At 45.4% G+C, this 27,819-nt stretch overlaps 2 protein-coding genes across 5 annotated transcripts in view; one reads left to right on the top strand and one right to left on the bottom strand.

Annotated features, from left to right (window-relative positions):
* The first annotated feature begins 4,755 nt into the window (after positions 1–4,755).
* Positions 4,756–12,943, top strand: LOC109909858 (translocon-associated protein subunit alpha). 2 transcript variants are annotated; one of them, XM_020508922.2, is made up of 9 exons: positions 4,767–4,973; positions 7,738–7,871; positions 7,960–8,056; positions 8,394–8,656; positions 8,952–9,028; positions 9,154–9,232; positions 10,272–10,365; positions 11,225–11,239; positions 11,667–12,943. In XM_020508922.2, exons 1-9 carry the CDS (start codon positions 4,904–4,906, stop codon positions 11,732–11,734), a joined length of 897 nt encoding a protein of 298 aa, XP_020364511.1. In that variant the 5' UTR covers positions 4,767–4,903; the 3' UTR covers positions 11,735–12,943. The 2 variants fall into 2 exon arrangements, with proteins under 2 accessions (XP_020364512.1, XP_020364511.1); XM_020508923.2 differs by lacking the exon at positions 11,225–11,239 and having other exon boundaries at positions 4,756–4,973.
* A 6,059-nt stretch (positions 12,944–19,002) lies between these two features.
* Positions 19,003–27,819, bottom strand: part of LOC109909836 (ras-responsive element-binding protein 1-like) — a 69,596-nt gene continuing 60,779 nt past the window's right edge. For 2 of the 3 annotated variants that reach the window (XM_031796698.1, XM_031796701.1), the window contains 4 exons: positions 25,040–27,755; positions 24,572–24,763; positions 23,673–24,455; positions 19,003–22,600 (listed from right to left, as the gene is read on the bottom strand). In XM_031796698.1, coding sequence (XP_031652558.1) covers positions 21,906–22,600; positions 23,673–24,455; positions 24,572–24,763; positions 25,040–27,755 — 4,386 coding nt within the window. In that variant the 3' untranslated portion in view covers positions 19,003–21,905. The remainder of the gene's footprint in view (positions 22,601–23,672; positions 24,456–24,571; positions 24,764–25,039; positions 27,756–27,819) is intronic. The other variant, XM_031796699.1, reaches the window with a different exon arrangement.

Genomic DNA, 27,819 nt, shown 5'->3' with positions numbered 1-27,819 from the left:
TGGACTAACACGTAAAATACCCTGATACACTTGTCATTGAACAGTATAACGGAATGGACCTAGACCAAACAGATCCTGTGGACTACCTAGGCCAGCACCTATCATCAGAGCACCTATCATCAGCACCTCCAAATGAACTAATCACAGACTCACAATGTGTCCACCGGGGGCGGAACATTCCAATAAATGGGAATCACGCTGTTACTACTCATACACAACCTGAGATGGCTTCATCCTCACCCGTAAGTTTATAGGTTATATAGGAACCATATTGATTGTACCAGGATGTGGACATGGGGCTAGGGTGATGGTTGTGGTGATTTGATGTGGTTTGATTTTGATTTGGTTGTGGATGAGGCTAGGTTTAGGGTTAAACCGGGATGTGGTCATAGATAGATAGATAGTTTATTAGTCACATGTACAGGGATGCTCATGTAATTGTGTGTGGGAGGGGGGGGGGGGGGGTAGGAAGTCAGGGCAGGAGGTGGACAGGAAGAGCATAGTGACTATTCAGGACAGGAAGAGCCTAGTGACTATTCAGCAGCCTGATGGTCTGGGGGTAGAAGCTATGTAGCTAGGTTGTGGTTGAGAGTTAGGGTTATACCGGGATGTGGACCTGAAGCTAGGGTCAGGGTTGTGGTTGGAGCTAAGGTTAGAGTTGAACCAGGATGTGGACCTGAAGCTAGGGTCAGGGTTGTGGTTGGAGCTAGGGTTAGCGTTGAACCAGTATGTGGACATGAAGCTAAGGTTGTGGATGGAGCTAGGGTTAGAGTTGTGGATGGAGCTAGGGTTAGAGTTGAACCGGGATGTGGGCATGAAGTTAGGGTTAGGGTTGAACCGAGATGTGGACCGGGAGCTAGGGTTAGAGTTGTGGATGGAGCTAGGGTCAGGGTTGTGGATGGAGCTAGGGTTAGAGTTGTGGATGAAGTTAGGGTTAGGGTTGAACCGGGATGTGGACCGGAAGCTAGGGTTAGAGTTGTGGATGAAGTTAGGGTTAGGGTTGAACCGAGATGTGGACCGGGAGCTAGGGTTAGAGTTGTGGATGGAGCTAGGGTCAGGGTTGTGGATGGAGCTAGGGTTAGAGTTGTGGATGAAGTTAGGGTTAGGGTTGAACCGGGATGTGGACCGGAAGCTAGGGTTAGTGGTATAATACACCCTGGTTGTGTTTAGGCGTCAAACAGAAGAAAACCTGAATCAGGGAGGAACTACCTTGACTTGTTCAATAGCAAAAGTTCCTTTTCGTTTTCTGTATGTACTCAGTCATTTTGTTTTCTCATCCGTCTAATCACCTGATTTACTTCATGAGCTAGAAAGTGATAATTTCTCAATAGCCTGGATAAGTAGGTCTTTATATCTTTCAACCCCATAAACTGTCCACAGATGCAAACGACTGTGACAGATTTGGTTTGCCATGCCCCTGCTCATGACCCCACCCCTGTCCCTGGCAATGACCAATCCAAACATTTTCTGTGGAGTGAGCTTCTGTACGTGTCAGACGAAATCGCCCACCTGCGCCAGGTGAGCCACTGTCTGGCCGAGTACGAACGGGTGCTGAGTCGGCTGGAGTTGGAGAACGCCCAGCTGAGGAACATGGAGTCGGACTTGCTAGAGAGGGCCGAGGTCAGCGAGAGAGGCCTCAGGCTGGCCAGGGAGAGCCGCCGCCACAAGGACCAGGAGATCCACGACCTGAGAGAGGCCAACTGGGTCCTGGTTCTCACCACCGACAGGCTGAGAAAGGCCTGCCGGGAGAAGGATAGGTGTCTGGTGGATTGCCAGAACAAGCGGAGTTGGAAGCCTGGGAGAATGCTACCGTTTGTGGAGGAAGGGGAGAGGAGGTCATTGCTGGGCCATGGAAATAAGGGAGGTGAGGAAAGTGAGGAATGTGCTATGCAGCCTCCAAAATCGGTGGAGGAGAATGGCTCTCTGCACGAGAAGGGGGTGGGTGAGAAGGTGAAGCTCTACAGCAACTCTATAGCAGACTACAGTCTTTACCTACATCTCAAAAGAAGCGGCGGGGATCCGTGCTTTGAGATGCAGCTTCCATTGAGTTCAGAGGGGCCAGGTGTGGCTCAAGTGTGCCTTCTTCTAAGACAACTAGAAACCGAAGTCTACAGTCCGGGTAAGACTGATGCAAGCAGGAACCAAGCCATCTGGAACTTTGGTGCCAGCCTGGAGAAATTGCATAAAACATTGAAAGGAGGAGAGATAGACGATGAAGTGGAATATGTGATTAAGGATGATCAGAAAGGCTCTCCATGCACTAAAGACAGTATGGAGGAAGAAGCAGAAGAACTTGAGGAGTCTGAATTCATTGAAGAGGACTTTGTTGAGGTCTGTAGGCATATTCATTCATCCATTATCCCTCCCATCATACATTTGAGCAAATGATCCATCTCTCACTACATCTTCTTTCTCCATAGGCTGTTTAAGTGGACGACAGCTGTGAAACACTGTGACTGCAGAAATGACTGTTTTTGAAGACATGCATTGAAATATGTATTTCTTGACTCATTCTCCTTTGAACACCATCTTACTTCACTTCCACTTTACAACCCGGGAGTGTACTATAAAGGTCAAGTCACACATCTAAATGCCTCTGCGTACTATTTGATGGGAAATGTAATGTATTCATTTGTTTTAAAGAAATATAGGCTTACAAAATGAAGATATCTATCCACTTCCTCTCACAAAAATTAAATTCAGGTAAATCCCTTCAGATGTGATGATGATGTGTATACAGTACCAGTCAAAAGTTTGGAAAAACCTACTCATTCAAGGGTTTTTCTTTATTTTTACTATTATCCATATTGTAGAATAATGGTGAAGACATCAAAACTATGAAATAACACATATGGAATCATGTAATAACTAAAAAAGTGTCAAACAAATATCTGAGATTCTTCAAAGTAGCCACCCTTTGCCTTGATGACAACTTTGCACACTCTTGGCATTCTCTCAAACCGCTTCCCCTGGAATGCTTTTCCAACAGTCTTGAAGGAGTTCCCACATATGCTGAGCACTTGTTGGCTGCTTTTCCTTCACTCTGCAGTCCAACTCCTCCAAAATCTCAATTGGGTTGAGGTCGGGTGATTGTGGAGGCCAGGTCATCTAATTCCGCACTCCAGCACTCTCCTTCTTGGTCAAATAACCCTTATACAACCTGGAGGTGTGTTGGGTCATTGTCCTGTTGAAAAACAAATGATAGTCCCACTAAGCGCAAACCAGCCGGGATGGTGTATCACTAAGAATACTGTGGTAGCCATACAGTATGGCTGGTGGCATTGTCATGCTGGAGGGTCATGTCAGGATGAGCCTGCAGGAAGGTTACCACATGAGGGAGGAGGATGTCTTCCCTGTAACGCACAGCGTTGAGATTGCCTGCAATGACAACAAGCTCAGTCTGATGATGCTGTGACACACCGCTCCAGACCATGACGGACCCTCCACCTCCAAATCGATCCCACTTCAGAGTACAGGCCTCGGTGTAACGCTCATTCCTTCGACGATAAACGCGAATCCGACCATCACCCCTGGTGAGACAAAACCGCGACTCATCAGTGAAGAGCACTGTTTTCCAGTCCTGTCGGGTCCAGCGACGGTGGGTTTGTGCCCATAGGCGACGTTGTTGCCGGAGATGTCTGGTGAGGACCTGCCTTACAACAGGCCTACAAGCCCTCAGTCCAGCCTCTCTCAGCCTATTGCACACAGTCTGAGCACTGATGGAGGGATTGTGCGTTCCTGGTGTAACTCGGGCAGTTTTTGTTGTCATCCTGTACCTGTTCCGCAGGTGTGATGTTCAGATGTACCGATCCTGTGCAGGTGTTGTTACACGTGGTCTGCCACAGTGAGGACGATCAGCTGTCCGTCCTGTCTCCCTGTAGCGCATCTCACAGTACAGACATTGCAATTTATTGCCCTGGCCACATCTGCAGTCCGAATGCCTCCTTGCAGCATGCCTAAATCACGTTCACGTAGATGAGCAGGGACCCTAGGCATCTTTCTTTTGGTGTTTTTCAGAGTCAGTAGAAAGGCCTCTTTAGTGTCCTAAGTTTTCATAACTGTGACCTTAATTGCCTACCGTCCGTAAGCTGTTAGTGTCTTAACGACCGTTCCACAGATGCATGTTCATTAATTGTTTATGGTTCATTGAACAAGCATGGGAAACAGTGTTCAAACCCTTTACAATGAAGATCTGTGAAGTTATTTGGACATTTTTACAAATCATCTTTGAAAGACAGGGTCCTGAAAAAAGGACCTTTCTTTTTTTGCTGAGTTTATGTTTCAGTAAAATTTGATTTTTACCATTTGTAGCAATGGTTATCAACTGTACTGCAGGGATGGAACATAAGTCGCAGAAAATTGAGGTTGTGGTGGCAGCTGCAGAGAGGTATTTGGGTGTGCGAGACTTGACAGAGTTTTCTTTTTTTAACCAGCCATGTCAGTTAAGAACAAATTCTTATTTACAATAATGGCCTACCCCGGGCAAACCCTAACCCGGACGACGCTGGGCCAATTGTGCGCCACCCTATGGGACTCTCAATCCTGACTGGTTGTGATACAGCCTGGAATCAAACCAGGGTCTGTAGTGACACCTCTAGCACTGAGATGCATTGCCGTAGACCACTGCGCCACTCGGTTGGCCTGAGGTAGGACTAAATATATTTAAATAGTGGAACATTTTTGGGGGGTGAGTGTAGTGTTAGATGGTAGGGTATTTGTTTGTTTATTTATTTTTTCAATAAAAGTGTAAGGGAGTTGTACTCGAGTCTAGTAGGTGGCAGTAATGCAACGTTTATTGGACGCCAACCGCCGTTAAACCTAATCGAAGAAGAAGAAGTAGCAGCTAGGCTTCAGGGAATCACTACGTTTCATAGTGAAGGAGGCTTACTGATATCACATCAAAATGATGACATTTCTACCTAAACTGCTTTTGCTAGTATTACTAGCTTTCCCGGCAACGATTATCATGAAAGGTGAGTCTATCGAACTGGAATTAGGTTGACTAGCTGAATTGAAATAGCTTTGGCTATTACAGCTAACGTTAGCTTTATGGAAGGCCACTGTCTGACAGTGTCCCATGCGCATTTTGACATATGCAAATATTATTTTCTGCTAGTACGGCATTGTAACTACTGTCCTTCTCAAATAAGTTTTATAGGTTTCGAAACTGGCTACGTGTTTTAGTACCTAATTAATTTCAAATGTAATTTAATAGATTCTTGCTCAGTCAAAAGTGGAAGCTACGGTAACTACAGTAGGTAGACTGACGTGTCCTTACCAGCCAGCTTGCTGCTAGCTGTCATTCATGTAGCCAACTATCTAGGTTTACTAAATAAATTGCTAATTTGTATCTACATCATCACCTAGTTAAGTTTATTTCTGTTGTGCTGATTGTCTGTTTAATCTAGCTAACAATCTGTACGTGTGCACTTTGGTGGAATGTGTCTAGCTAGTACTACTAGCTAGCAGTTAACGTTGTCGATAATGAACAAAATTAGAAACGCAACATTTTCAAAGGTTTCAATGAGTTAGTTCATATAAGGCAATAAGTCAATTGAAATACATTAATTAGGCCCTAATCTATGGATTTCACATGGGAATACCGATATGCATCCGTTGGTCACATATACCTTTAAAAAAAAAAAAGTAGGGAGGGCATGGCTCAGAAAACCAGTCATTATCTGGTGTGACCACCATTTGCCTCATGCAGCGCGACACATCTCCTTCACTTAGATTTGATCAAGCTGTTGATTGTGGCCTGTGGAATGTTGTCCCACTTCATTGGCTGTGCTAAGTTACTGGATATTGTTGGGAACTGGAACACTCGGTCTTAAATGTTGATACAGAGCATCCCAAACATGCTCAATGGGTGACATGTCTGAGTATGCAGGCCATGGAAGAACTGCAACATTTTCAGCTTCCAGGAATTGTGTACAGTTCCTTGTGACATGGGGTCCAGCGTTATCATTCTGAAACATGAGGTGATGGCGGCAGATGAATGGCATGACAATGGGCCTCAGGATCTCGTCACGGTATCTCTGTGCATTCAAATTGCTATCGATAAAATGCAATTGTGTTCGTTGTCCATAGCTTATGCCTGCCCATCCAATAACCATATTGCCACCAACGTTCACAACAGCAAACTGCTTGCCCACGTAACACCATACCAGTGATCTGCGGTTGTGAGGCCAGTTGGACGTACTACCAAATTCTCTTAAATGACGGCTACGGCATATGGTAGAGCAATTAACTGTACGTTCTCTGGCGACAGCTCTGGTGGACATTCCTGCAGCCAGCATGCCAATTGCACACTCCCTTAACTTGAGACATCTGTGTCGTTGGGTGACCCAATTGCACATTTTAGTTGCTTTTATTGTCCCTAGCGCAAGGTGCACCCGTGTAATGATTCTGCTGTTTAATGAGCTTCTTGATATGCCACACCTGACAAATGGATGGATTATCTTGGCAAAGGAGAAATGCTCATTAACAGGGATGTAAATCAATTTGTGCACCGAATTTGAGAGAGATTTGCTTTTTCTGCATTTGTGGACAAAAGTGGACCAACACTTTACATGTTGCATTTTTTACATTTTTGTTCAGTATATTAATAGTCTGATTTAATCAACAAATTGGGTAGTCAGATTAAAAAGGTTAAAGGTACAAGACTTTGTACATATCTGGCTATGTTGACAAAATCACTATATATCCCATCGAGCCAAAAGGGGAAAGGCTGCCCGTTTTCACAGTTCCAAGACCAGTCAGAAACGTCCAGCTAACCCGGCGCCAATGACGCTGGTGCATCTCCAAACTGAACTTAAGTAGCAATGATATCCTTCGCCACCATTGTCTGACGACACGACAGATGGCTTGAACCAGTCATGACTATTCCACAAACAAATAATTTAAGTTTCTTTCTAGAAAATGTCTTATTTACATGATTGTATAACTAGTTTTGAAGTTGAGGGTGCAGTATTTATGAAGTTTGGCAATGAGGATGGAAAAACTAGCATAGTTCAGCTAGTTTATCCAGGGAAAACAAACTCTGACAGAATATAGCTGGACGCACATGAACACTAGACTAATTCAGGACACCGATTATAGTTTTTATGCCCTGATATCAGGATCTGGCAGCAAAGTTTTGATTAAACGATGGAAACTAATACATCAGATGACAAATATTTGAGAGCGAATCCATATATAAACCCAAAATCAGCTGTATTTGCCAATAGTAAAACTACTCTTAAAACAATGTTTGAGTGAACCTGAATCCAAAACATGTATAGTGAAGTCGCTTCTACACACTGTAGACTCCTCCTCTTCACCATTCTATGCCTAGTCTTCATCTCCTGTCACTCAATTCACATCAAAAACCATGATTTCAACATGGGACAAGCAGCCCTCTATTTTTGTCAAAGCCTGAAAATCGTATCTGTTGTTCTGACATTGTAGCCAGCAGTGTTTTGCTTGAGTGGTTCAACGTTAGAAGCTTGCGATATGAGTCATTTGATAATTCAATGACTTTTGCTAGGCCTAAAACCTGTGACTGTAATGAACACAAGATTTGTTAAACCTCAGTTTTATTCCCTTGATAAGATATTCGCTATGTAGCTCAACGCCCTTGCTGCAGCCATGGTAGGTCTGGTGATGTGAACATGACTTCTTTAACTCAAGTTAGTTTTCACAAAATTTGATTTTGTGAGATTTTAAGTTGGATGTATTTCCTTACAATCAATGCAGGGCCATTGGTGGCAGCCCAGGATGCTACTGAGGACGAGGAGGCAGCTGATGAAGATGCTGTGGATGATGTTGACGTGAACGCAGAGGATGAGGATGACGAGGCCGAAGTTGAAGATGATGAAAATACGGAATTGGTAAGAGATTAAGGCTACTTTTGTCTACCTCCCTAGGCTTTTTTTGTGTAAAAATAAATAAACGCAATGTCTCTTTTGTATATTTTAGACAGAAGAAAAAGAGGAAGAGGAGGAGGAAGCCGTAGGAGGAGATGTGAAAGCCTCCCCCAATGCTGACACCACCATCCTCTTCGTCAAGGGAGATGGTAGGAGTATGGGCACAGACTAGGGCTCATCTCAATATATCTGCATGTTGAATTTTGCACATAATTTCCTCATGATTGTTTTGAACTGCTTGTTTTCACTTCAATTTTAAGACTGACTTGTATTTGTAGATGGGTTATCTTAGCTACGATGCTTAGGATATATGTTTCAACCTCATTTGTTGGTGCATTCATTGCACATTACACTGAACAAATGTCTGCTCAATTACTTGAATGAAAAGGAATTCATCTGATTCTGAAAAGCCTGTGTGCTTCAAATTCACCTTAAAGCCACCACTCCTACTCTTCTGTTGCTCTTTCTCCTGTCTTTTTCCTCCAGACTTCCCAGCTAACGACATTGTGAAGTTCCTGATGGGCTTCACCAACAAAGGCAGCGACAACTTTGTGGTGGAGTCGCTGGACGCATCCTTCCGCTACCCGCAGGACTTCCAGTTTTACATCCAGAACTTCACAGCCCTACAGCTGGGCATAGTGGTGCCTGCCGGGCGCCAGGCCACATTTGAGTACTCTTTCATCCCTGCCGAGCCCATGGGCGGGCGCCCCTTCGGCCTGGTTATCAACCTCAACTACAAGGACAACAACGTAAGTGGGCCTCGGCTCTTGTCTGTGATTAGTCAGCCATTCTTGATAGGCAATCATTTGTGAAAAAGACTATCAAGAATGGTCATGGGTGTTGTTTTTCAGTTTCCTTTTTCTTGGCAAGTGTTGAGATATAACTTATAGCTGTGAAGCTTCTTTCATTCATTTTATATAGTGGTGTGTGGCTGAAGTCTTTCCTTTGCTTGTGAGGTTGCACTTTCATATGAAATGGGGACAGATGAATGATAGTTCACTAGCTGGAGGTGATATCTGAGCCTCTCCCTTGCGCCTCTCTCAGGGTAACTTGTTCCAGGATGCTGTGTTCAACCAGACAGTGACCATCACCGAGAGAGAGGACGGACTGGATGGAGAGACGTAAGTGAGACTAGATGGGCTAGCCCTGTGTTGGAAGACTTTCAGAAGGGCTAAATGAAACCGCTGCCAAACAAACAGTTGCCACACCAGGTGTCTTAACTCCTCTCTGTCTTCTGTATCTCTAGGATCTTCATGTACGTGTTCCTGTCTGGTTTGGGTCTGCTGGTGGTGGTAGGCCTTCATCAGCTGCTAGAGTCCAGAAAGGTAAAGCTACAAAGCTGAATGCAGAAGAATAATAGATTAAAGCTATGTAACTTTTTGGGTGACCTGACCAAATTCAGATAGAAATTAGTTGTAGTTCTGTCATTCTCATTGAAAGCAGGTCTAAGAAGCGGTAGATCTGTTGTATGTGCACTTTTTCTATGTTTCCCATTCTTAAGTTTTGTTTTTTGCGTCTTCTACTTTCTGTTTTGAACACCAGCTGAAAATACAATATGTTTGGTTATGGTCAATGTATTTCAGTGGTTTAGATGGTACAATGATTCTCAACACTATACTTGCTTTTTTTGTCACTAACTGGAATTCCTTGAACTATTAGAATTTTAGCTCCCATGAAGTTGCGGAGCGATTTCTGCGTAGTGCAACTTAAGCATATTTTTCCTTTTGTGTGTGCTTTCCTCGTTTTTCCGAGAGTGATGCGAAGACCGAAAGATATGTACTTTCGATAGCTTTGCTGAAGCAATGCACCATGACCTGATTTACATAGAATGTTGGTAGATGAGCAGTCCAGAGAGAGAGGAATTAGGAGATGCCTCTTCACATTCATCAGTGGGATTCTCCCAGTTCAGATGATTGTCAGTTGATGAGTCAATGTCCTTTTTTCAGGTTGAACACAGTGAGAGTCAGAAAAGGATTCGAGCTAGTACCACTACTTTTCTGAGGAACATGGAGGTAGATAGGGAAAGAGGCTGGTTCGGTTTTAGCTATTTCGTTGAAAAGCAAGAATGAGGGCAAAATGTATGTATGCTCCACCATCACTACTACTACTAGGAAATGAATTAAAGTATAAGGACTAGGGGAACAATGTTGAAAAGGGTGTGGAAGATGGGTTTTGGAGATTGTGTTTCAATGTTGTATTGATAAAGTTCAAGTGTAACCCACACTAGAACATTTCAGAAGACTGAGGGGGATAAAGAGTTAAAGATGACAATTTTAGGGTTTTGTTTATGTAGAAGTCTAGTGAGTATAAGTTTTGTGGCTTCCTCAACGGTTCGGTCACTGTGTTCTCCCCCACCCCGTGCAGAGGAGGCGGCCAGCTGCCAAGGTGGAGATGGGCACTTCTAGCCACAACGATGTGGACATGAGCTGGATTCCCCAGGAGACCCTTAACCAGATCAGTAAGTCCTCACCACTCACTCATTCAACATTATGCTAGCTAGTAGCCACAGGGGAGCTAACTGTTTTATGCTAGCCATTAGCCACAGGACATTATGCTAGCTAGTAGACATAGGGGAGCAAGCTGTTTGTTAGCCATTAGCCACAGGACATTATGCTAGCTAGTAACCATAGGGGAGCAAGCTGTTTATGTTAGCCACAGGACATTATGCTAGCTAGTAACCATAGGGGAGCAAGCTGTTTATGCTAGCCATTAGCCACAGGTCATTATGCTAGCTAGTAACCATAGGGAGCAAGCTGTTTATGCTAGCCATTAGCCACAGGTCATTATGCTAGCTAATAACCATAGGGGAGCAAGCTGTTTATGCTAGCCATTAGCTACAGGTCATTATGCTAGCTAGTAACCATAGGGGAGCAAGCTGTTTATGCTAGCCATTAGCCACCGGGGTGCCAGCACCTTCAACAGCTGAGCCTAGGTTACTAATGTGAAATTTCACTAAAGTGAAATATATTGGTATATTTTAGATTGGGCTGCATGGATTTTTTTTTAAAGCTACAGTGTCAAATGAAATGCTTTTAAGATGACTGAAGTGTAAGCACATCCTAGCTGCTATGCCCCGTCCTTGCTGTGGTCCACTTTCTACAGCCTACATGCTCCTCTATTGTGCAATCTCCTCTAGTTCACCAACTGCTGTCAGCTTTGTAACGTTGCAATGTTTCCATCGATGCCTGTTGTCAACTTTGGGGATATTTAACTTTTCTAGAATTCTCTCTGTTTGTCTGGTGTTTCAAAACTACCTGCTCTCTCTGGGCATGGGTTCATTCTCTTTTCTCTCTCTCCCTCTTTCCTTGCGTCTTCAGTGCAGAGTCGGCGAGGTGAGGCTTCCCTTTCTATCAGGAGTGAGCGGTAGTAGTTTAGCTAAATGTTAAGTTTGCTCTAGTTGTAGTCCTAAAGAACTCATCTTTTCGACTCAACAGTGAATTAAATTAGCATATTCAGAAGCACTGATATCTCAATCATTGATTCATGTTATTCTCTGTTGTAGCATCTATGGTCAGTCAATTGGCTATGGTCACTGACGTCAGTCCCTAGAGACACTCCTCATAGGTCTGAAAGGGTCAATTTGATATAGACCTCATCGCCATATTTGCCTATGTGGAGTTTCTACCATAACTCATCCAATTCTTACAGATCTACAAGCTACTAGGTGTTGATTGTAGAATGCGCCTATGCAAAAAGAGTGACATCTAAAAAGGACACCACCTGCAAACCTTCCCTAAACCTCTCCTGTTGTTTCCCCAGACAAGGCTTCCCCCAGACGATCTCCCCGCAAGCGGACACAGAAGCGCTCTGCTGGTTCGGACGAGTGATGGGCCCCCACCGCCCAGTTCTGCCAGTCGCGCCTGACGCAACCATAGCGCCAACCTTGTCAGCCGAGGAGAGGCAACAGCCTTCTCTCACCACAAAATCTCTTCACAAGAGGCCGGTTTCTACCGCTAAACTAGACAATAAATACCAAACGGACCCATTTTTATTTTGTTGAGGCGTTATCACAGGTATTGTGATGAAGAAATGGTTTTGAGTAAGTTTTTGTGAAGATTAAAGTCCTGAAAGATGGAGGGGATATTAGAGCTAGGGAAATGATAGTGGGGGATGATACACTTCATGTTTTTTTCTTTTAGGTAATTTTTTGTTTGTGACTGTCTTTCATTTTTTTACCTCTGGATATTTTTTTGAGGCAGAATAGTTTGTTTTTGGTATCCCGGAGAGCCATGATTACACACACCTGGTCTGTAAAAAAAATATATAATGTTTTGCACTGGTTAATATCTACACATTTGTGTTTCTGTCACATTGTTCTCTGCTGCTTCGTGGCACAGAGGATGGCTGGCTTCGAATCTTGTCATTTGAAGTGCACTGCAATGTTTGGCCATCTTTCACGGCTTGGATGATTCGGTGAAGACATGAGGACATGGTAAACGGTCTTTTGTCCTCAATGTGCCTGTAAAAAAAACTTTAAAAAACAAACATGTTTTGTGTCATTTACTGTAAATTTGCATTCTTTATATTCCAAGGCTTGATTTATTTCATTTACACCTATGAATGAAGTATTTAATTTTTAAATCTGAGGATCTGAATACTGTGTGTGTGTGTGTGTGTGTGTGTGTATACTGATGAGTGCCCTGCAATGCTAATTTAGTTCCTTGACTTGTCTGGGATAATTACTTGTGTGTTTTACAGGCACAGTACATTTACTACTGTACCACTTTGGACTAACTGTTTGGCACTGACTGTCAAATTTAAAAAAGAAATGTTCGCTATTAAATCTTCCACCCCCCCCCCCCCCAACCATCTTTCTGTTGTGTGATTCATGGAGCTTTTTAATGACCATTTGAGAATTGATGGATCCCAAATCATTTTTCCCCCTCTGTATATGAACTTGTAATGAAAACATATTGTAGCAACAACAAACAAAAACCATTTTTACGGCGCAGTATGAATGTGTTCATTTTGGACACTGGTGCAGCTTGATGTAGAAAACAGAAAATTAAAGTGGAGATGTATGTGCTATGTCTTTATTTACTCCACTGTGAACTAATACATATTTTGTCTTCACTCTTGCTGAACACTCAATGAATTCATTAAGTAATTGATTCGTGTATAATGGGTAGAGCAATAACCGCACAGCCCGGGATTAAAACAAACAGCACTGTGCAGAAATTGCATTTAGTCAAACATAACCTTTTAAAAAAAGTTAAATGCGATGTCTGTGCATTGTAGTTTGTTTGAATCCTGGGCCAGTATCTACAAAGCATCTCCGAGTAGGAGTACTGATATAGGATCTGACCAGATAATCTTATTCATTATTATCCTTAGAGATACACTACATGACCAAAAGCATGTGCTCGTCGAACATCTCATTTCAAAATCATGGGCATTAATATGGAGTTGGTCGCCTCTTTACTGCTATAACAGCTTCCACTCTTCTGGGAAGGCTTTCCACTAGATGTTGGAACATTGTTGAGGGGACTTATGTCCCTTCAGCCACGAGCATTAGTGAGGTCGGGCACTGATGTTGGTGTGCCAATTCATCCCAAAGTTGTTCGATGGGGTTGAAGTCAGGGCCATTTAAGTTCTTCCACACCATTACTATTGAAAGTCAACTTTGGGTATGAAAAAACGGTGCCACCTCTTTCTACATTTTCTAACACAAATGGGGTTTCATTCTGGTCATGACTGAAATATCTTTTTTGTCAGCTAATGGTGCTTTCAATACAACTGTGAAAACTAATTCAAATCATGACGTCAATAATCTTCAGGTCGGGAGCTCTAGAAAGAAGACATTTCCAACTTAGTATTCCGAGTTGGAACAAAAATGTTCCCGTATATTTTTTTTATTTTTTTTGCGTTCCCAGTTGTTTTGAACGCACTGAAGTCGGAAGTCGTTGATTTCCGAGTTCCCAGTAGTTTTGAACTCAGCATAAACTAGCCACTGTAGCTAGCCAGTAACGCCTCCAGTAGCCCTGTGGATATCCCTTCAAATTAGTGGATACTGCTATTTGCAACACCCGTTGCTGACAGGTGTATAAAATTGAGCACACAGACATGCAATCTCCATAGACAAACATTGGCAGTAGAAAGGCCTTACTGAAGAGCTCAGTGACTTTCAACGGTGAACAAGTCAGTTCGTCAACTTTCCGTCCTGCTAGAACTGCCCCGGTCAGCTGTAAACGCTGTTATTGTGACATGGAAATGTCTAGAAGCAACAACGGCTCAGCCACACAAGCTCACAGAATGGGACCGCAGAGTTCTGAAGCACATAGCATGTAAAAATAATCTGTCCTCGGTTGCAACACTCACTGCCGAGTTCCAAACTGCCTCTGGAAGTCAGCACAAGAACTGTTTGTCGGGCCGAGCAGCCGCACACAAGCCTAAGATCACCATGCGCAAAGTCAAGCGTCGGTGGGAGTGGTGTAAAGCTCGCCGCCATTGGACTCTGGAGCAGTGGAAACATATTCTCTGGAGTGATGAATCAAGCTTCAACATCTGGCAGTCCGAATCTGGGTTTGGCGGGTGCCAATAAAACGCTACCTGCCCCAATGCATAGTGCCAACTGTGAAGTTTGGTGGAGGAGGAATAATGGTCTGGGGCTGTGTTTCATGGTTCAGACTAGGCCCCTTAGTTCCAGTTAAGGGAAATCTTAACACTACAACATGAAATTACATTTTAGACAATTCTGTGCTTCCAACTTTGTGGCAACAGTTTGTGGAAGGCCCTTTCCTGTTTCAGCATGTCTATGCCCCGTGCACAAAGTGAGGTCCATACAGAAATGGTTTGTTGAGATCAGTGTGAAAGAACTTGACTGGCCTGCACATAGCCCTGAACTCAACCTCATCGAACACCTTTGGTATATATTGGCACACCAACTGCAAACCAGGTATAACCAGGCCTCTTGTGGCTGAATGGAAGCAAGTCCCCACAGCAATGTTCCAACATCTAGTTGAAAGCATTCCCAGAAGATTGGCGGCTGACCAACTCCATATTAATACCCATGTTTTTGGAATGAGATGCACATACTGTACATACTTTTGGTCATGTAGTGTATCTCTGGACTTGTGGAATAGTGTGCGTGTATGAAATGAGTTGTGTATTTGCATATGTCTTGTCTGTATTTGAGAAATAAAGAGACAATATGTACAACGTTTAATATACATTACATGACATCTAAACAACACAAGTATAAATGATGTATTCACAGGACCTGAGTTCGAGAACCTGGAGTGTCCCTTTTGTTTATTTGATCGTCCGCAAGAAATCGTCCAAAGCTTCAGGTTAGAGGGTCGTTCCACAAAATGAGTTCCCTTCGCATGCCTTTGATAGTTTAAGTAGAAATTGTGCCTGTTATATTACAGTGTTTTACAATCGCTAGAACCCATTTCTCAATACTTAGGTCACTTTTTCAAAACTCTTCACACAGTTCTAACCAACTTTCAGCTTGGCACAGCAGTTAATTTCACATCCAAAATGCACTAAAACTACAAAAACACTTCATACATGTCTCAAATCAACTCATTCTTCCATAACACTAGCAAAGGTTGTCACCCAACAAGCACACTTTGTCACTCTTAAAACAATGACCTAAACAACAATAACAACAGGTAGCATTACACAATGTTTTCATTACAAAACAAGAATGACACCTCTACTGTTTAGAATTCACTGCAGTAGATGTAACAGTAATTAATCAGACATGATGCAATATACTTCAATATGTTTTATGTCATTCTTTGGCATTGCGTGATTCCAAAATACAATAATTTGTAAATACACCATCTACAGATACAGATACAGTAGCAATGCTAGTCAACCCTGTCTTCTGCATTTAGCCACAGGTTCTCATCCACATCACATCTTATGTCATCTTGGGCAATACACCTAGGAAATAATATTTTGGCATGCCTGGTCCATCCCTGGCAATCTTCTGCAGATATTTTCAGGCATCCAGCGTTCATTGCGTCCAGGAGGGACATTTGATCATGTGGATGTTGGTCATAAACCTTAAATTCCTCTATGGATTTGAGGAATGGAGAGTAAGGTGGGAGAAAAAGTGACAACATCCTGGGATGGGCTGAAAACCACTCTGTGACTGCACGTGAGTGGTGAAATGCCACATTGTCCCATAAAATTACAAACGTTGGCCGATTTCGCCTCACTGCAACCCTTTCCTCACCTGGCACAAGCAACTCAGGAACCGTTTGTAATTGCCTTCCATAAAGGTCATCCAGGAATAAAATGAGACGCTCGGTGTTGTATGGCCCAATTTGCGGTTTGTGTAACAGCAATCCATCAGAGGATATTGCTGCACACATTGTGATATTGGCACCCCTCTGGCCCGGGACATCCACTATGGCTCTTTTCCCAATCACATTCCTTCCTCTCCGCCGTGTTTTGGCCAAGTTGAAACCAGCCTCATCCACAAAGATGTATATGTGGCGTGTTTGCCTGGCTTCAATCTCTATGACTCTCTAAAATAAGGCAACATAAGGCAATATAAGAGTTAGGCTATTACGGTAGTTTACATTATACCTAAAAACATGCCATTGTGTGCCTCTGCTCTGTTTGGTTTTGTTCAAAACCAGGTCTGTATTTTATAGTCATCTTACCTGGACATATTGGTTCCTGAGTTGCTTGACTCGTTCAGAGTTCCTCTCAAAGAGGACAGTGTACAACTGCTTCATCCTGACTTGATGTTGTTTCAGGACTCTAGAAATAGTTATGCTTACATTGTGAATATTTCTAAATGTAATGTTGTCTGCCAACACTCTGTCCCGAATCCCTGTGAGTTTTATGACATTGCTTCTAATGATCATATCAACGATTGCAGTTTCCTGCATAGCAGTGAAAATCCTACCTCTCCTGCCTGTGGGAGATAACTATTGGGTCCTAAGCAGAAATACAAAAACAATTACACCCAAGTGGCTTTGGAGGCTTTGCTCAATTGACTTCTGTAATGTGCAGTTCAGTCAGATGCCCTTGCAGAATGCACATCGTACCTGTTGTTTTGCTGGAAATGTCTCACAATAGATGCCACTGTTGAGCGTTGCTGATTTGTCTGCACTCTCAGACCAGCCTCTCTCATTGATAGACCATGATTTATTACAGGATCAGTTATAGTAGCTCTAATCTCATCTGAGACTACAGCTCTTGATCTTCCTCTCAGTCTTCTTCTGTACCTCTCTCCCTCTCCCAGCCACTCTTCCTCTGCCAGCCACTTCTCTATCTCTGGCTGAGTCCATGTTTATATTGCAGTACAGCATTATTCCTAAGATGTCCCCTTTTGTATAGATGGTAATGATATTGAAAGACTAACACCTGGGTAGGTGTTCATCTACAATGGGAATCAGCTGTGGTTGGTCTAATTGTTTTGATAGTATTTCATTTTTTAGATTGGGAATATATTTCAATACGGTATTACTGTATAAATGTAGCAAATTGTTTTCTTATTCAATTTTGTGTTATGTTAGGTTTTGAACTTAAATTTAAGAGTTTTGAATTGAGTATGTAAACATGTGCAAATTGGCCTGTAGGTACATAGAGTTTTGGTGGCGGTTGTGTATGAGTGAGAAAAGAATTCATGAAATTTGAAAGATATAGTCATTGAATGCATTTTGTGCCAAAGCAATGTAACATGATCCACAGATTAGCCCTCAGACTGCTGTTGTGCTCACTGTGTGCAGAGTTTTGAAAAAGTGACCTAAGTATTGAGAAATGAGTCCTAGCGATTGTAAAAAAAAAACTGTAAATTAAGTGCCTTTTAATATAGACCACATGGAAATTCCATAAATATGTTTTTTAATATGAATAAAGACTTGCTAAAGCATTTTGACATGTCTCTTAGTGCCTCTATGTGACTTCTCTGTGAATTAGAACCCCAAAATATATACATTTTCACCATTGTAAAGCCACAGTGTTTAGTGATTCATTTTAAAGTAAAAAAAACAACAACCTGTCCCTCAGTTTAAGGTCAACCCTGTTACATGAACTGAACTCTTGTTTTAATATAGGAAAACTATTCCTTTTTCAAAAGGAACATTAAACATTATCAGTCAAATCATAGTCTTATAGCAGGTGACCTGCTTCTACTCCTTTTGGCCATTTTCTGGTGTTTTGTGTTGGAAAACTGAGTGGGTTGAGCATAACACGTCATCAACCCTGTAACCCATAGTCAGACAGGCTAGAAAGTTATAACAATTACATTTTTGCATTCAATTGTCCCTCCCTGTTTGCACACAATAAGCTTCTAATTCCCCCTGTCACAAGGGGATGTATGGCTGATCTAAGATACTTATTTGGCACTTAATAGGCAATTACTATAGTAATTTATTTCATTTCACCCATTGAGATTGGAAAATGTGTTTTTTATTAAGTTGATCAAGTTACACTACTCAAAAAGGGACTCATTTTGTGGAACGATCCTATAGTTTAAAAAAAGGGGCACCACGTGGACATGGGTGAATTTTGAGTATGTTCACTTTGCACCCTACATTCATGGATTACAATACACATGCTTGGTTGATTCAAAGTGTATAGGATAGGGTTGCCCTGAACTGTGTATAGGATAGGGTTGCCCTGAACTGTGTATAGGATAGGGTTGCCCTGAACTGTGTATAGGATAGGGTTGCCCTGAACTGTGTATAGGATAGGGTTGCCCTGAACTGTAATATGCTGGCTTGGATATTTTCTTTTCACATTGTTCACGCTTTCCAGCAGCTATGGTGGACGTATAACCAGGGCAGCCCAGCATAGCTCGGGCTTGGCTCAGTTTGGACCTTGAGGCCACTTCCATGCTCAGATTGTACAACTGATCTACACATATTGGACTCAATGGTTGTGATTCAACAGATATTTTTGCGCTACAACCGAGGGTTTGTCTGCACAAGAACTTTAACACAATCAGTGTCTCCAAAACAGCTGTGTAAACATTTTTGTAAAGACAAACTCTGTTGTATCACAAATGTTGTGTCAAATGTGTTGTACAAACTGTGTATACAGGGCCATACATAGTGTAAAACAAAATTCAAAGTACAGGTGATCAATGCAGGTTTGTGCCAGACAATAAAAGACACTACCAGGCCAGTTTGATTCACACCTTTCCTTAATATATCTTTATTGCTTGAATTTTTTCGACACAGAACAGCTTACATTTCTGATTCTGAAGCACTGTAATACCAGGAGGGAGGGGAGCAGTTTAGCTAACTTTAAAGGTTCTGATCCAGGCCCATTTATGAGGTGAGTTCTGGTGTGGCCGTAGCAGCGACACAGAGGGCCAGAACGTTACACAAAGGGCCAGAACGTCAGACAGTGACACAGCCACTTTCATTGGTTTTTACAGAGTCACGATTTGATTTCCTCTTCAAATGAGAGAGGTTGAAACGAGAGGTGACTGCAATTTGAGGGACGGGGTAAAAATGTATAATCAATCAAAAGCAGACAAAACAAATGGGTATAGTATTAAAACAAGAATCCTGCTGACAGCACGCTCTCAACCACGAGGATTTTTTGCACAAGTTCATTTTCTCTGTTCTGCTGATTGCAGTTCACAGTCAAGTGCTAAATGTAGTGATTGACAGTTTTAATCGTAAAAAAAGAACTTGTAAGAACTTCTTGCAACTCAGGAAAATGAAGTATTGAATATGCATTTTATAAAGACCCTGAGAGCGAGATGTAGAGAAAAAATGAATCATCCGTAATTGAACAAATTAGGGTTACATGCAAAACAAGCCTAAAACTCACCCATTATCTGAAACACAGTGAATTTCACAGTTTTATACGTATTTATATATCTGAGGAAGAAAGAAAATCTTAGCCAAACTAAAAATAATAAACAAAACAAAAATAGACCCACACAGTCTATAAACAAATACAAAGGTCAACATAAAGCTTTCAAATCAATAGTGATTATTGCTAATAGAAGTCCCGGGCCGATGCTGGGCGACCATTTTGTGGATTTGAATCCGGTATTCTCTGCAGCATCAATGTGGTAATAATACATGGCTTTTCCTCAAGTCACATCTATTCACCCCTCACCAGATTTCCAAATAAATACAATAAAACAGTCCATGTGCATTCTCATGGGACTCATAATCATACACCCACACGGGGTCAAAGGTATAATGAGATAAGCTGAGTGAGTCCCTTAACACAGTGTTTTTTTAGAACACAATTGCATTTAGCATTCTATTCTGACAATACTTTCCCAGTGCCTGAGAGCAGGATTGGGATGGGGGAGATACTGTGGTACGGCCACTAGAGGGCAGACTTCTTTCTGCATGGAGTACTTGCCTCGCCACCTGTTCAGGGGCAGAACGACAGATTTGTACCTTGTCAGCTCGGGGGTTTGAACTTGCAACCTTCCGGTTACTAGTCCAACGCTCTTAACCACTAGGCTACCCTGCCTCCCCCTCAATGTGCCGCACCTCCTCCTCTCCCCTCCACTTAATACTCTGTGTTACGTTCAAGTTCCAAACACAGCTCAGAAATTCACTTCAGTTCATTCTCTCTGATTGCTTAGCTGTTTATTGTCGTAGTAGATTTGTTTGTAATTTGTTAGTGCCATATGGGCAGTTGCCTGGCAGAGGCTGACTAGTCCAGTGCTCTCTGCTCTCGGTCCGTCAGCCTCCAGCCAGCCGATGCTGCCTGCGTCTTACCGCGCCATGAGGTTTGATTTGTTTGCTTCTGAGTTTTTTTTAAATATAAAATGAGACGGGAGAAAAACACATACATTTAGACAAAATTCAACCCCACAAGGTGACATGATTGACATTTGAGTCCCACCTCGGAAAAGATGCCCTTAAGGGGGGGCGAGTGGTGTGGTGGAAGGTGGCTGCCTGAATGGGAGGCAGAAGGGCTACAAAAGTTCAAGTAGACAAAACAGAGTAGTTTTCCACCTAGCGCCGAAGGTGAGGTTCTGCATCAAAATAACCCATCAGAACCACAGGTAGGCCTTTAAGAACACAGTGACGGTTGGTTTTGGAAGACGTCTAAAGTAGCGGCAAGGAAATGAGTTGCCACTAAGGGGGAGGTGGACACAACACACGCCGGACACACTGGGAACGCTAGAAAGTGACAGTGAGAGATATGGGGGGGGTACACATATCAAGCCCTTTTGTTCTGGAAAAGTACATTTCCTCAAACACCTTATATCCCCCAACCTCTCCTGAACGAATAACACACACACACACACACACAACACTCCCACATGCAACATGGTCAACGCACATGAAATTAAATGAGAATGATTCGGGGGAAAAACACACGTTTCAGGCAAATATTGCCCATATCATGGCAAGATAAAGAGAGCCTAGGGGAACGCAACAGCATAGATCTCAGATATGGTACGCTATCCATTGTCAGGTCTGTTTTCTTTGATTTGCCTCCTAACACCAAATCATGTCACAGTTCATGAATGTATTCTCAATACAAACAGAGAGACTGTTAATGTTGGTTATCAGGGATCATGAGAGAGAGAGAGTAAATCAAGTCTTTTTTCAGGACACCTTTGTGACAGCCTGGCGGGTATCTGCTGTGCTTCCAGTTACATGAGAGACTTAATCCCCACTGCTGGGGAACACAAGTCTCTTCTCAGCATTGTTTTTAAGGTACGACTGTGGTTTAAATATACAATAACAGTTCTTTTTGTCTGTCACACACTTGATCATTTAATATAAATCGGTCATGGTAAATTTGATTTCATTTATTGCTTATTCAAAGTTCATCTCATAGAATCCAAAAACAATTATGTAATCATCATAAAACGCTATAAAAATGTAGATCCTCGGTAGATAAATGTAGATAAAGATATAGCAAAAAAACTAACAAAATAGAAGTAGTAAGGCACTTAGAAACAAGGTGTTTCTTCTTGATTTCATCGTCTTGCATTCTTTAGGAGTACTTCTATCTTATGGCACTGCGGCACATACAGCGGTCCACTGCATAAAGAGAACCAGAGACTGGGGGTAGGAAGGAAGGAGGGTGCCTCCCTCACTCAACGCCCACCAAAGGAGACTCGCCAGCGGGAAGGATGTGCTCCAGGGAAGGCTTGGTGTGGATCTCCAGTAGGCCTTGGATGAAGCCTTCCGAGGGGCCATCGGGGTCTTTCTCTGGGGTAGTGGGCTGTGGGGCTGGGGACTCTGTGGAAGATTCTTTGGGGGTTTCTGTTGGCGTTTGAGTGGCTGCATTGCCATCTGTTTCTCTAGCCATTTCAGAGGCTGATACCTCAGTGTTTAGTTCTACATCTGTTTCAGAGGGTTCGTCTGAGGTTTGTTCTACAGGTGGGTCAGGAACTGATTCAGAGACTGCTTCCGAGACTGGCTCAACGAGCGGCTCAGCTATGGCCTCTGTAGCTGACTCTGACTGGGCTGGTTCAGTGGTGGACAGGGACTGGGCCAGGGATGTGGGGCCTGGCAGAGGGGCCTCTTTCTCAGTTCCCTCGCCTCCCTCCTCCCTGGCCCCTCCGGTGCCTTCGCTCTCGTTTTCGGAAGGGGGGCAAGTGCTGGTGGGTGTGCACTCTCCCTCCTCACTAGCTGAGTCTCCGGCCGGGGCCTCTGCCCCGTTGGCATCAGCTCCATCTGCCCCCTCGCTGCCCCGCGGCTTCAGGTGGATCCGCTGGTGCCTCACCAGGCTGTGCTTAAGGGTGAAGGTGCGTTCGCACGTCTGGCACTTGTAGGGCCTCTCACCTGAAGAAAAATATAAACATGTACAGAATTATTTACAGCAGAACAGGGTCAGGTAAAACATATCTTTAAGGAAGGTAAAGCAACAATAAATGCATCAAGAAATAGCTTAGAGTATCAACCAGGGCCACAACTTGGGACGGGGGGGCATGTCATCATCTCCCTCGGTTTTATCATTGGAATGTGATACAAAACGATGCAACGGTGTACTTTAGGACTACGCGGATGCCTCTGAGCGGTCCATATTTGTATTTTTTCTATCCATATATATATAAAATATATATACATAAATAACTAAATAAATAAATATATACACACATACATACATACATACAGTGGGGCAAAAAAGTATTTAGTCAGCCACCAATTGTGCAAGTTCTCCCACTTAAAAAGATGAGAGAGGCCTGTAATTTTCATCATAGGTACACTTCAACTATGACAGACAAAATGAGAAAAAAAATCCAGAAAATTACATTGTAGGATTTTTTATGAATTTATTTGCAAATTATGGTGGAAAATGAGACAAGATCGAAATTGGGGAGAAAGGGGGGGTAAAAGTAAAATCTATAAAGTGGGGGGCATATATATATATATATATATATATATATATACACAGATGTTATTTTTACCCCCTTTTTCGATCTTGTCTCATCGCTGCAACTCCCCAACGGGCTCGAGAGGCTAAAGTCGAGTCAGGAGAAACATGACCCACCAAACCGCGCTTCTTAACACCTGCCCGTTTAACCAGGAAGCCAGCCGCACCAATGTGTCGGAGGAAACGCCTTTCATCTGACGACCGAGGTCAGCCTACAGGTGCCCGGCCCGCCACAAGGAGTCACTAGAGGGCGATGAGCCAAGTAAAGCCCCCCCGGCCAAACCATCCCCACGAAGATGGGCTAATTATGCACTGCCCTATGGGACTCTCGACTCTGGTTGTGATACAGCCTGGGATCGAACCCAGGTCTGTAGTCATGCCTCTAGCACTGCAATGCAATGAGTTAGACCGTTGAGCCACTCGGGAGGACCCCCCTCCTGACTTTTAAAACCAAAGTTGCCCCCTGGTATCAACTAGTACCTGTGTGCGAACGCATGTGTCTTGTCAGATCCTGCAGTGACCAGAAGCGTTTGCTGCACACGTTACAGATCTTCTTCCTCTTGTCCGCCTTGCTCCCCGACCCTCTGCCTGCCTCTCCTTCATTCTTTGGTTCTGCTGCCCCCTCCTCGTCACTTCTCTCCTCCTTCTTCTCCTCCTCCTCTGAACCACTGTCCATCACGCTGCCCACTCCCTCGCTTTCCGGAGCCTCCTTCTCTCCCTCTCCCTCCTCCTGATCCTCCTCCTCGGTGGTGGTTGTAGTAGTGTTGGGGAGATCCTCTGAGGCAGGCCCAGTCTCCTCTGTTCCACAAGCCTCTTCGGGGGGTGCAGTCTCACACAAGTGTGCCTTCTCGTGGCGAGCCAGGGTGGCGGCATAACGGAAGTTTTTCTTGCACCTCTTGCAGGTGTACTTGGAGGGCTCTTGGTCCTGCTGCTGGGCGGCCGCCACTCTATCTGGCTCGGCCACCGCCACCACCTTATCTCCAACCAGGGAGGTCTGGGGCTGCTGGCCTTCTGACGAGAACTTGAAGTCGATGAGCTTGCTGGCGAAGTTGAGGTCCAAGCTCTTGTTGCTCTGCGAATCGTCGTTGTCGTCATTTTCAATGTTGTTGTTGTTGGATTGCTGTTCCATCTCCCCTAGCAGCAGCTCAGCAGTGTCTGGTGTTTGGTCTGCGCTGGGCGACTCGGATGCAGAGCTTTTCTGATCGGGGTCCATGCTGCTCAGGTCCAGAGCCTCTCCTGCAGTCTGCTCATTCTCAGAACTCTCTAGAACACACACACAAAATGAACTGCCAAATTACAGATAGATAGGTACAGAATGGTAACCTATAGATCAGACCGTATATTACAGTACAATACAGTACATTACAGTAGTTTCTTACCTGCGCTGTCGTGTGATACCTCATCGCCATCCTTGTTCTTGGACATTTGGCCATTGCGGCGCAGCGAGCGGTTGGTCACGCCATGCTTGCGCAGCAGGTGGCGCTCACAGTTGGACTTGGTGGAGAAGAAGGCGTCACATTTGGGACAGGGGAAGGGCTTCTGACCTGTAGCCGACAGCACATTAGAGAAGACTGAACGTCACATTAGAAGTATTAGGGACATGTTGTGGACCCACAGGAAGTTGTAAATATGCTAAATGCAAGCAGTTAGACCCTTTAGAAAACCTGTCAAATTAAGAACCATCTTGTAATTGTTGTATAAAATGTACGTTTTTCTTCATTACTGAACAGTATTTTTCAGGTATCATTGCATTGTTTCAACCAGGCTATTTACGCAGTATTTCAACATTACTGTGTGTTGGGTATTTAGGGAGTTATCCCATCTGTGTCTGTTTCCATATGGCTTACCAGTGTGTGTGAGCATGTGCCTCTGCAGGGAGCTGGCCCAGGGGAAGACCCGGGGGCAGAAGGGACAGGTCATCTTCTGCACTGAGTTGGAGTAGGCATTCTTCTTCCCTCCTTTGGACTGGGGCGGCACAGACTGAGGAGGCGACTCTTTCTCCTCTCCCTGGCTCTGTCTCCCCTCGTCCCTCCTTCCAAGCTCCACCGCACCCGTCCGCAGGTAGGTGCTGAACTTGTTAGCGTCGGTGGTGGCTAGCATCTTCTCCACGCTGGCAAACTCCCCACTGGACTCCAGGTCCATGCCGCTGTCTGTGTTTTGCTCGGGCGTGGGCACACGGGCAGGTGCTATAGTCTTGGCCTGGCTCGCTGGCTTCTTCCTAGTGCGCTTTCTGGACGAGCCCTCTAGGGGGAGCTCTTCCATCGAGGCTTCAGAGCTGTTGTCGCCCCCAACTAAACGCTCCGGTTCTGTCTGAAGGCCGTTGAGGCCGGCACCAGCCTTGTTATCCGGCGTGGGCTCCCTCTTGAGCAAATCTGGAGCTGTTGAGACGGAGGAGATGATCTGGGCGATGGAAGCCAGAGGGGGAAGCTCTTTCAGGGAGGAGGAAGAAGAGGTCGGTTTGGGCAGCAGGGGCTTGAGACGGAGCGCCCGGCCTGTGGCAGTAGGGGTACTAATGAGAAGCGGGGAGATGGTCACTGGGGGGAACTGGTAAGAGCCAGACTGGGGGGTCTTCAGGTTCTCCTCATAGCTCTTGTCCAGCTGAATTGCTGAGGGGAGGTGGTCCAGTACACTGGGGAAGGGCAGCTCCTTTTTGATCTCTCGGCGCTCCACGCTCATCGTGTCAACAGCGGTGGCGTCTCTCTTCAGCCTCTTGTTGGGGTTCTTGGGGATGGACAGGTCAATAGGTTCCATGGAGCAGTCGTAGGCTACCAGGCTAACCGTCTCCAGTTTGATCCCAGGAGAACTGTCTAGGCTCCCTGAACCGCTGCTGGTTCCACCCCCCCCGCGGCTCTTGTTGGAGAAGTCCAATGGCTGATCCAAGTCACCGGAGGAGGAGTAGATGCTGAAATCTTCCACCTTGACCGGCTGCATGGTGGCACTGGGGGTGGGCGTAAGGCCATTGAGAGCCAGAGGGCTGCTGGAGCTGGCCCTGGAGGTGGTGGCTGTGATGGCGGGGAGAAGGGTGGCAATGTGCTCCTCGATCTCCCGCTCCTGCACCTCGGGATGTTGCTTGAGCATGTGGTGGATGCAGTTCCTCTTGGCCAAGAAAGCCGCCCCGCACCGCCGGCACTCAAAGGGCTTGCGCTGGCAGCCGTTGTGGGTGCGTAGGTGGATCTGGAGAGCCCGGTAGCTCTTTAGATCCTCACCACAGAAACGGCAGGCGGTGTCGCCGGCGGAGGCCAGCTCCAAGGGATCCTGGGTTGTGGTCGACGAGACGTACTTGATGTTCTTCTCGATCTCTTTCCTTGTGTTCTTCATGTGCTTCTTGCGCAGGTGGCGCTCGCAGTTGGCCTTGACGGTGAAAGGGTAGTGGCAGACGCGGCAAACGTAGGGGCGCTCGCCGCTGTGCGTGCGCAGGTGGCGGATAAGGGTGGCCTTGTCGGGCGCCACGTAGTCGCAGATGTTGCACTGGTGCGGCAGGATGCCCAGGTGGAAGCGCATGTGCGCCTGCAGCACCCCGGAGTAAACAAACACCTGATCGCAAAAGCGGCAGGGGTAGGAAGCCTTGATGCCGCCGCGGTTGGAACCCCCTGCCCCCTTCTTCCCTCCGGCCGCCTGGCCCTCCTCTTGTTTGATTTGCAGCTCTGTCGAGTCGTTGGGCATATGGGCATCGCCCATGCAGTCCGCCTCCATCTGCATCTTCTCCAGGGAGGCTTGGCTGCCCGAGGAAGAGGAGGACGATGACGAAGACTCTTGGGGCATATTGAGCAGCTGGCTGGCCGGCGGGGGCAGGCTGGGGCTGATGCAGCCCAGGGAGGCCTGCTGGGTGCTCTGGAGCGGCGGCAGCGTGGAGGCAGCCAGGCTGGAGCGTGGTGCCACCATGGGCTTTGGCTTCAGTGGGGGCATGAGCTTGCAGCCGGCAGTCTGGCCCTGGCTGGACACTCCCCAGTGGGGAGCCTTGGCCAGGGATGGCAGGAGGCCCATCTGACCGGGGGCGGTCGAGGCCACCTTCAGGATCTGCTGGATGTCAGCCAGCTCCATCAAGCCAGCCTCGCCACACACAGGCTTGATCGTAGAACCACCACCTGGGTGGAAGAGGAAGCCTGTGGGGAAAGGCTGCAGGGAGAGCAGGCTGAGGGCCTCCCTCTGGGACAGGCCCTGCAGGGACGAGGCCGCCACCAAGCCGAGGCCGCCGAGGGATCCCGCAGCCGCGGAATCGACCTCCTCGGGCAAGGTGGAGGCCAGAGGCTCCACCTGGATGACCCGGATGCTGTCCAGCTGGGCTTGCCGGACCTCATCCTCCGAAGGCTGAAGCTTGACCTGGGAGATGTGCTGCAGACCCAGGGTCTCCAGGAAGCTGGCCTGCTGAGGGGCCGGGGTTGCCGGCTTCTCCTGGGCTGCGGGGGTCTCCTGGGCGCTCCCTGGGGGTGATGGCTGCTGCTGATGAATGGTGGTCTTGTGCAGGACCAGGGCCGAGAGCAAGGGGAATCCTTTGTCGCAGGCTTCACACACGAAGCGGTGGAACTTGCTGGTGCACCGGCGGAGGTTGGTCTCACACCAGACCTGTTGGAGAGACAGACAGGGGGTTAGAGTGTGGAAGAGCAGACTGAGATCTCCTGTGATAGAT

The sequence above is a fragment of the Oncorhynchus kisutch genome, linkage group LG18, assembly GCF_002021735.2.
Source record: "Oncorhynchus kisutch isolate 150728-3 linkage group LG18, Okis_V2, whole genome shotgun sequence".
In the NCBI taxonomy this organism is placed as follows: Eukaryota; Metazoa; Chordata; class Actinopteri; order Salmoniformes; family Salmonidae; genus Oncorhynchus; species Oncorhynchus kisutch.
This window is presented reverse-complemented; position numbering and strand designations above follow the sequence as displayed.

Excerpts from the sequence above, each read along its gene's own strand:
- LOC109909858 (XM_020508922.2), top strand. The coding sequence starts at position 4,904 with ATGATGACATTTCTACCTAAACTGCTTTTGCTAGTATTACTAGCTTTC. Across the intron at positions 7,872-7,959 it reads ATGATGAAAATACGGAATTG|ACAGAAGAAAAAGAGGAAGA; the intron begins GTAAGAGATTAA and ends TGTATATTTTAG. Across the intron at positions 9,233-10,271 it reads AGCTGCTAGAGTCCAGAAAG|AGGAGGCGGCCAGCTGCCAA; the intron begins GTAAAGCTACAA and ends CACCCCGTGCAG.